At 37.0% G+C, this 10,077-nt stretch overlaps 1 protein-coding gene across 6 annotated transcripts in view; it reads left to right on the forward strand.

Annotated features, from left to right (window-relative positions):
* The window catches only part of PPA2 (pyrophosphatase (inorganic) 2), a 106,480-nt gene that overhangs the window by 16,130 nt on the left and 80,273 nt on the right, over positions 1-10,077 (forward strand). For 4 of the 6 annotated variants that reach the window (XM_011966326.1, XM_011966328.1, XM_011966329.1 and 1 more), the window contains exons 2-4: positions 1,199-1,263; positions 4,315-4,359; positions 8,764-8,817. The exons of 1 other annotated variant lie outside the window; for it this stretch is intronic. In XM_011966326.1, the coding sequence (XP_011821716.1) occupies positions 1,199-1,263; positions 4,315-4,359; positions 8,764-8,817 (164 nt within the window). The remainder of the gene's footprint in view (positions 1-1,198; positions 1,264-4,314; positions 4,360-8,763; positions 8,818-10,077) is intronic. One more of the 6 variants, XM_011966330.1, reaches the window with a different exon arrangement.

Below are 10,077 nucleotides of genomic sequence, written 5' to 3' on the forward strand. Positions count from 1 at the left end.
AGGAGGCCTAGTTCCTTTTACTGGAGAATGGCATTTCAAAACCAAAATCTGGGTCAGGTGCAGTGGCTCACACCTGTAATCCCTATACTTTGGGAGGCCCAACGTGGGTGGATTGCTTGAACTCAGGAGTTGGAGACAAGCCTGGGCAACAGAGCAAGACCCTGTCTGTACAAAAAACTTTAAACTTAGCTGGGTGTGGTGGTGCATGCCACTAATCCCAGCTACTCTGGAGGCTTGAGGTGGGAGGCTGGCTTGAGGCCAGGAGATTGAGGCTGCAGTGAGCCATGATCATGCCACTGCACTCCAGACCCTGTCTCAAAAAAAAAAAAAAAAAAGAAAAGAAAAGAAAGAAACCAAGATGTGGTTGCTGGCGTGCTCATTGCTATTGGGATGTAGCCAGTCTTTGTTTTATTTTGTTAAATATTCTTGAAATTTAAATTTGAAAATTGTGCCAAACAGGTAGCAGGCCAGAAGTAAAACAACCTGATTTAGGAAATTACAAAGTGAAAATTTTATAGGGCTCTATTAAACCTAGCTTTTGGAAACAGATATATTCCAGTAAAAGTGCAATGTATTTATTTAAAAGGCATTGTGTTTAATTAAATAATACATACTTTTGAAAGTATTTAAAATATACATTTTAGTATACAACTTTTAAGATAAGATAGTTTCTGTTAGTGAAGTTTGTTTTTGTTCTAAGCTTACTTTAGTACTAGCATCCTCACCACATTGAATGGAAACAATGTTTCTTTTCTTTTAATTGAATAGGAACTTTGGACTTTTTTTTTTTCCTATGGATAGTAGGTAGAAATTGGGAATACTATTGTTGGGTGTCCCCAAGGGGAAACTGACATCAGTTTTAATAGAATTCACTTAGTTATGAGTCTCTTTTTCAAAAGTGATGGTTTTGTTTGTTTTTTGTATTTTAGGTTTTAGTCTATTGTAGATATTTTCTGCTTTGGGTGTTTTAAGCCACAGGGATAATTATTTCAGCAACCCAAATGTGGTTTAGCTGGTATATATTTCTTTTCGGTTCTTAGATTGTGGCAAGTTTTAAAAGTTGAATTTAAGTTGGGAGTTAAAGTTAGCTTTGGAAAAAATGGGTAAGTTTAAAAGTAGATAAGGATATTTATTATTGCTGTACAGAACAATGTGTCTGTTGCTTTAATTCTGTTTTGTTTTGTTTGTTTCTTTGCAGAGGATGTAACTGGTCACTACATTTCCCCCTTTCATGATATTCCTCTGAAGGTGAACTCTAAAGAGGTATTGTTTTGACTTGTTTTGGGAATGAAAATGTGTGCTGCCAGTATCACCATAAGATGCTCTTTGGAAGCACCTTGAAAGGAAAAAGTGTTGGAAGTCAGGAGGACAAACAGGAGTTACTATAACAGGATCATAAGCCTCTGATATGAATTAAAATTTGTATGAGAATAGGATTCTTCCATGAGGAATTGGGAGAATGGGGTGTTACTGGTCCATAAAACTTAGAATTCAGTAGGAAATAAAGATTTAAGGGTAGTAATTTAGGAAGTTAACAAGAGCTTTATTTATAATAATCAGCTAATGTTTGTGGATTATTTTTTATTTGCTAGTCACTGTGTGAACATAATGTTATTTAATTGTTATGAGTTGCTATTGTTCTTTCCAAGGACATTGAGGCTCAAGGCATTTTTATTGACTTGTCTAGATCTGGTAAATGCCAGAGCTAGTTTTGGAATTAGCATTTCTGACCACAAAGCTCATGCTCTTTAACCACTCTATGAAACAGGTGCTAGAGAAATAAAGCAGGGGTAAAAATGATGGTGTTTGAATAGCTATTCTCTTAGAACTGAAAATCACTTGACAGTTGTCAGGGTGTGAAACATGCCAGGAGAACTGATGCTATCAAATCAAAATAATTGATTTGGGACCTCAAAATCGTTGGGGTATTTTGAGATCTCTCCTGATTAGTTGGTAAGATGGCGTATTTGGTAGTATTCATGATCATCATTAAGTTGTAAGTTATTTCCTTAAACTCCAAGTAGTGAATTACCAAATTTTTTAAGGGGGTACAACTATTAAGGAAATAACCAGGACCACATTCCAGGTTGAAATTATATGGAACTGGTGAATGGGGTTGGGTTTTCTCAGATGTGGGGAGATCAATGTAGGGGTAGAAGCCAGTGAAGAAGTGAGGAGGCTGCTTCAGATGCAAGGGTTATCTGACCTTGGTGTTACCTCAGAGGCTGAATATTATGCATCGTAGTGAGGTTATGGAATGTGAAGTAGGGTTCGTGCTGCTTCCCAGCTCTTCAGAATAAGGAACTGGCAGTACAATAATATCGATAATTTATCAAGTGCTTGTGGTGCTTAGCCAGGCACTGTGTTCCCTGCTTGACATGCATTATCACAATCCTTCTGGCTCTACATTTATTACCCTTATTTTGTTAATGAGGCTAGGTACCTTGCCCATCATCACAAATCTCGTGTGTTTTGGAGGTGGGATTGGATTTAGGTGCTCTAACTCCAGAGTTTGTACTCCTCACTTCTCTTGTGTAATGCCTCCAGCTCATTACTTTTAAGTGTGCAACTCCAGGACAATAGAAGGAAACTAGAGGCAAAAGGAACTCTGTGTTACTGTGTGTGTCCGTGCGAGTGTGTGAGTGTGTGTGTATATGTGTTCCTGTGTTTTGTTTTGGCCACTGAACTTTCAAACCTAAATATCTCATGTCTCCCAACACTTCTCTTTGCTTTTGACCAAAAGTGCATGCATTCACTTATTCATTAATTTATTCATTCAATCAATCAATAGTTATTGAAGGCTTATTATGAGCCAGGCACTGTTCTAGGCACTGTGGGAGTAGTAGTAAATAAGATAGATGTAGTTTCCACTCAGTTGGAGGAGACAACCATAAAACAAGTCAGTCAGATAATGTTAAGTGCTATAAAAATACAACAGGGAAATGAAAGATAAAATATGACTGGTGGGTAGTGTTGTCAGGGGTATGCTATAGCAAAATCTGTATACCTCATCATAACAACAATAATAATAAAGCCGTATTTTTGAGAATCGTGTAGTAGATAGAGGTGGAGGTGGAAAAGAGAGTAAGCTAGAAACATGTCAGTGAGAATAACATTTTGTCTAAGGAGGATAGGTTTTGGGAAATATGAAATTTGGAATTAGACAAAATTGATGATAGAGCTGGCAAATACAACAGGATATGCCAGTGAATTCTGGAGATATGGAAATGGGTACACACGGTGGTTGTATAAATAAGTTTCCCTAGATCTCAGCCAGTAATGATTAAAACTCTTGCTTTGTACTTCTGGACGTGATGTATTAAGAATAAAAATAATGGCTGGGTGCGGTGGCTCATGCCTGTGATCCCAGCACTTTGGGAGGCCGAGGCGGGCGGATCACGAGGTCAGGAGATCAGGCCATCCTGGCTAACACGGTGAAACCCCGTCTCTACTAAAAATACAAAAAAATTAGCTGGGCATGGTGGCGGGTGCTTGTAGTCCCAGCTACTCCGGAGGCTGAGGCAGGAGAATGGCGTGAACCCGGGAGGCGGAGCTTGCAGTGAGCCAAGATCGCGGTCACTGTGCTCCAGCCTGGGCGACAGAGCGAGACTCCGTCTCAAAAAAGATACACACACACACACACACAAACACACACACACACACACACACACACAAATAATGCTTCAGAGCTGATTTGTAATAATGATATTCTGTTTGTTTTGTTTTCTTCATTAGTAGTCATTTTGATATATAAACGTTACACATACTGGTTGAGCATTTGTGAATGGCATAATTTTTCTTCCCAACCCACCACGAAGTCAGTTTTCATTTAAAAGTGCTTGGTTTAATGGGAAAAGAAAAAAAGTGCTTGGTGGAGGCGTAGTAATCACACCTTGGTAGAATTCACAGGCAGGAGGTGCAGCTGAGTACTTTCACGGCTTGTTAGTCATGCTCCCTGGAGCTTCATTTCAATAATGAAATGACTGTTTTAGGCGTAATCACTGGAAACTACCACTCTTTTCTTAAAGACTGAATAGAGCCTTTGCTTATTTTATAAAAACTGGGAAAATATACTTGAAAGAGATTTCGCTTTTCTGATCATTTATTTTATGAAACATTTCGATGCTCTATTCTGGGGATACAAATGCTCAGGGGAAAACGAAGTGGGCATTTGGTAGGTTCTCTGTTGACTCAGATTTCTGGACAGTCTTTGTGTAGAATGTCTATACAATAGTCATATTTTTATTGCTATGCAGTACCACTGTATACTTTCATGAAATATTATAGTCATAAACACCGTCTTTTCTTTTATAGGAAAATGGCATTCCTACGAAGAAAGCACGAAATGATGAATATGAGGTATATCCAAAGGTTTTTATTTTTGTGAATCACTTCTATATTGTTTGTTAAATACCTTGATGATAGTTTGCATTTGTAAAATGATTCTAAGGTTTTTACCCCTGCAAAGACTTTCATGTGCATTCTGGTGTTTTTCTTTAAGGCAGCTAGGGCCGCTATTGCCATTTAATTTTTTTTTATTGTGGTGAAATATTCATAACAAAAGGTTTACCATTTTAACTTTTTAAAAGTACAATTTAGTCGCATTAAGTTCATTCACACTGTGTGGAATCCTCATCACTATCCATCTCCAGAACTTTTTCATCATCCCAAGCTGAAACTCTACACATTCAACAACTCCTCATTTCCTCTTTCCTCCCCAAAGGCCCTGGGAACCACTATTCTACTTTCTGTCTTATGAATTTGACTGTCCTGGGTATTTCGTTTCCACTTCATTTTACAACGGGAAAACCTGAGAGAATTAGCACAGGAACCCAGATTTTAGTAGTGAGTTAATGATCATGGAAGATGGTCTAATGTAAAAGGTACTTCATTATAAATGAAATATTTCACTTTAAATTATAAGAGAGAAGATGGTTTGAAGGGCTGTTTTAGGACCCAGGAACAATAATCTTTTGGGAGTAGAGGAGAAGAAAAACACTTATACCAACTATATGCTAAAATAAATATATTCTAAATATGTACATTCTAAATATATCTAGGTAAATATATGTGGCCGTCAAATCTTTAATAGTTCTTGACTTAGGACCAGAACATTTGATTGATATCTGTCATTCCATCTTCTGCTACAAGTGTCCTTTTATCCCTCTAATTCTGATGCCAGGCAGCTTTTCCTGCTGCCTTCCTGTCTTCTTTTACCTCTCCAGCTTCATTTCCGTTTATGCTCTACCCCAACTGAAATTTACAGCTGCAGCATTTGAATCTACTTCCAAACATACCTGTGGGAGCCTTTAAATTCCTACAACCTTTGCCTGCTATCTATCTTCTATTTTTCTAAACTGGTGTGGTTCTTGAACCATCTACACTGGAACCACTTAGAGTGCTTGTTAAAAATTCAGATTATTATTGCAGCACTATTCACAATAGCAAAGACTTGGAATCAACCCAAACGTCCATCAGTGACAGATTGGATTAAGAAAATGTGACACATATACACCATGGAATACTATGCAGCCATAAAAAAGGATGAGTTTGTGTCCTTTGTAGGGACATGGATGCAGCTGGAAACCATCATTCTTAGCAAACTATCACAAGAACAGAAAACCAAACACTGCATGTTCTCACTCATAGGTGGGAACTGAACAATGAGATCACTTGGACTCAGGAAGGGGAACATCACACACCGGGGCCTATCATGGGGAGGGGGGAGGGGGGAGGGATTGCATTGGGAGTTATACCTGATGTAAATGATGAGTTGATGGGTGCAGCACACCAACATGGCACAAGTATACATATGTAACAAACCTGCACGTTATGCACATGTACCCTACAACTTAAAGTATAATAATAATAATAAATTAAAAAAAAAAAATTCAGATTCCATGCCCCATCTGCTATATACTAAGTCATATTCTCTGCTTGATAGGGCCTGGTTCATCTAGGTATTTAACAAGTGTTCTAGGTGCATCCTAGACATGAAGTTTGAGAACCACTGCCCTAGATGTTGAGTGAACAAGGGTTTCTAGATCCCCAGGGACTTAGTGTATTAACCTGAAACGATTATTTCAGGTTAATGAAATACATTAGTGGGAAAAACATATTCTGATCCCAGACATTAAAATTAAAATTTAATTCTTAGAACACAGTTTTTATGATAGAGACCGTCTGATTTGAGTTTATTTGAAATTTTCAGGATTAGAGAGGAAAGAAGAGTGATTTCTTCCTGTCTTTTCCCCATGTATATAAAATGTACTGACTGCTTTTTCATACGTCTTATTAGTTTTTGTATTTTGACTTTTGCAACAAAATACAAGGAAAAAATGGAGAGAAAGAAAAGGACTGAAGGAGTAGTTCACGGTCCTTGCCACATACGCAACTTGCTGATTTGACTTGTGCTCCTTTTGTCTTTTTTATTTTCATGTCACATTTGGCAGACCATTGTTGGTTTATAATTAACGTTAATCTTAGGAAAACTAGGCTAGCATTGGCTTTAAAAAATTAATTACAGGACAAATGCATTTTAGCTGGAGAGAAGAAAGGCAGGTTGGAAATAAGCTCTTAGTGATTAGGAGCAAATGAAGAGGGAGAGTGTGGTTTGCAGGCTTAAAATTCAAACCTCATTTATTGTTCATTTGGCCTAATTCAAGTATCTGAGTAGTTTGGGTAGGTGTCATTGTGTAAAACGATTGTCACCAGCTTGGTCTTCTTGGTCACCTCTGAGTATTCATCTGCAAGCATTTGTTTTCCTATAACCAGGTTTTCAGGGATGAATAAATTATGTGAACATCTGCCATTTACTTCGGTTTTTCTTTTTTACAGCTACTTCAGACATATTTAAACAGGTGCAGGGGTATCTCATGAAAGAGCATAGAAAATGAAACATAACAGCAGAACTATGTGTAAGGTTGCTAAGATAGGTATGAGACATACTTCTAAGGAACAGTTATTGAGAATTTATTCTCAGCTTTGTTGTTTATCTCATTATGGGCTTGCAGCTTTGGCATTTGTAACCTTTAGTCTTATGTAGAAAAACAATATAAATCATCATTACTTTTATGGCCCAATATATATCTACATTTAATTGTGTAAATAGCATTCTTTGAAATAACAACATTCCATGTTACTCTAGAAAACCTCTGTGATACTGTTCAGCAATGCTTTAGTCCAGCCTTGGCTGCATATTAAAATTGCTTGTAAAGCCTATAAAAATAAGCAGTGCCCTGGCTCCACCCAGAACAATTTAATTTAGATAGATGAGAGATGGGGCTCTGGGAAACTCTTTTTTTTTTTAATTGATTGAAGCTGGTGAGATGGTATTGATCGAAAATAAGTATGTTAAATCACTGCTTCTCAAATGATTTGGGATGAAGGACTAGTTTTTTGGCTGGTTTATTTCTAATTGGTTGTAAACTGATACTTTAAAAAAATACAATCAACATGAATCATTAGAAAAGCGTGGGCCTGGCACGGTGGCTCACGCCTGTAATCCCAGCACTTTGGGAGGCTGAGGCGGGCAGATCATGAGATCAAGAGTTCAAGACCAGCCTGGCCAACATGGTGAAACCTTGTCTCTACTAAGAATACAAAAATTAGCTGGGTGTGCTGGCGGGCGCCTATAATCCCAGCTACTCAGAGGCTGAGGCTGGAGAATTGCTTGAACCCGGGAGGTGGAGGTTGCAGTGAGCTGAGATCGTGCTGCTGCACTCCAGCCTGGGTGACAGAGCAAGACTCCATCTTGGGAGGGAAAAAACAAAGGAAAGTGTAATTCAGGTTCCAATTTTTTATTATTAGATTCAACAGGTATAAAAATTGCTCTTTTTAATTGCTACCAATGTTTGTAAATGAGCCAGTAACAATCAGTTTGCAGACTGACCCTGGTCCTTCTTGGCTACCCTTGGAGTACAGTGTTTTAAACCATCATTGTTTCCCTGATAAATTGTTAGTTACTAATGTCAAAATGTGTGCAAATCGTCTTTAACCTTAAGACTTTCTCTTTGTAAGGCAAACTGTAGGGAATTATTTTTACTTGTCATTGACCTAGGGTCTCCTTTGGTGTAAGCATTCTACAAAGTTCAGGAATTAAAAAGAAAAAAAAAAGTGAAGCCATAGTCAGTTCGTAACGTTAGGGAGTCTGAACTCACTAGATATGCAAACTAAGTCTAGAATATTTAGTGTAGCTCTTTGTGATCTCTGTAATAGCTGTACTTATGTCCTTAATTTTACGCTGTGACTGTAACTTGGATTTAATTATTGTTTTATCATTTTAAAATATATTTTGTGTCATAATTTTCTGTATATTGCCATTGGTCTTCATAACAACCTTGTGTGGTGAGTGGGACAGAGATTATCACACTTACTTTACAGATTGGAAAAGTGAGACTGAATCCTTACATGAGGGACAGGTTCTCTCACTTCTATTTTAGTTGGAAAATAAAAATTGAAACACATTTCTTGACTCCATTCTAGTTTTGTCACTATACATCAAAGATGTTCTCAGACTTGTAACCTCTGACACTGTGTATTAGTGCTCAAGTGACATGGTGGCCTAAATTTGGCTTTGTTTTAGACAACTCTAATTTCTAGAAAAAATTTAAGGCATAGGTAGATGTCTGATGGAGATTGTAAACATTTTTTTTTTTTTTTTTGTGGGGGAGAAGCATCTAAAGCATTCTTGTAAAGGAGGTAACGGAAAAAATAAAAGGTCAAATTTTTAATGTTCTCTCTTTGTTTTGTTTTTAACTGCAGAATCTGTTTAATATGATTGTAGAAATACCTCGGTGGACAAATGCTAAAATGGAGGTACCAATATACTTTATTAATATACAACCAAAATGATTATAATGATATAAAACTTTGTTGTAAGTTGTTTGGCATAATATTTTCAATTTGGGATAGTTGAGAAAAATAAAGCTAAGTATATACTTTATGGTTTTTTAGAGAGTTTTTTTCTTTTTTTTCAATTTTGCCTCTCAGTTTGTTATATACATATTAATTTTCTTTTTTTCTCCTATGAAAATGGCAAATACTTTTAAAGGTTATTTAAGTAGATTCTGAGATATATTTGGTTCACAGATGCAACTGAAACTTTTCTTTGGGGCCGATGGCAATTTTAATTTCTTAGGACTCAATTCTCCTTTAGATTTTATTCTACCAGGAAATAAATCATTTCCTGGTTTACTCAATTTTTGACTATCACAGAGCATCTGCTGTTTTTCTGGTTAGCTTTTTTTGTTTTTTTTTTTTTTTTAATTTTTCTGGGAAATGAACCTATAAGAACTTCCCTTTTGCTTTTCAGAATTTTCTTGTGCTTTCTTCAGTTAGGTAAGCTTCCTTATAGTTCTAAATGAAATTTAATTTATGTTACTTGGTTTAGTTATATAAACCTTCTATAACTTTGGGTGTGATAGCAAATATTATTTTAAGTATTTTAATTAGGCATTATTATGTAGGTGTATATTTTTCAGAATTTATATTTGGAAGAGAATTGTCAGTACTATCATCAGGTCCTGGCAGTATTTTTTGTTAACACTTTAATAGGAAAAAGTAAAGATATTAGATTTTTTTTTGGTGTTGTTTCGTGTATAATCTTTCATCATTCTTGCTACTCTACCTCAGTTAGGTGTAGGATCCGAGGATCTGTGAGAATCTACCTAACTTAAGGAGTGTTTCTTCATTCAACATGGCTTATTTTTTTGTTTCCTATATAGCATACTTTTTAAAAATAGCAATATGAATATACTTGATAGAAAACTAACTTTGAGGCTGAGTGCAGTGGCTCACACCTGTAACCCCAGCCCTTTGGGAAGCCGAGGTGGGCAGATCACTTGAGGCCAGGAGTTCGAGACTAGCCTGGCCAACATGACAAAACCCCGTCTCTACTAAGTATACAAAAATTAGCTGGGCACAAATTTTTGCATGGTGATGCATGTCTGTAATCCTAGCTACTCAGGAGACTGAGTCACCAGATTAGCTTGAACCTGGGAGGCAGAGGTTGCAGTGAGCTGAGATCGCACCACTGGACTCCAGCCTGGGTGACAGAATGAAACTCTGTCTCAAAAA

Source organism: Mandrillus leucophaeus, unplaced genomic scaffold, assembly GCF_000951045.1.
Source record: "Mandrillus leucophaeus isolate KB7577 unplaced genomic scaffold, Mleu.le_1.0 Scaffold756, whole genome shotgun sequence".
Lineage (NCBI taxonomy): Eukaryota > Metazoa > Chordata > Mammalia > Primates > Cercopithecidae > Mandrillus > Mandrillus leucophaeus.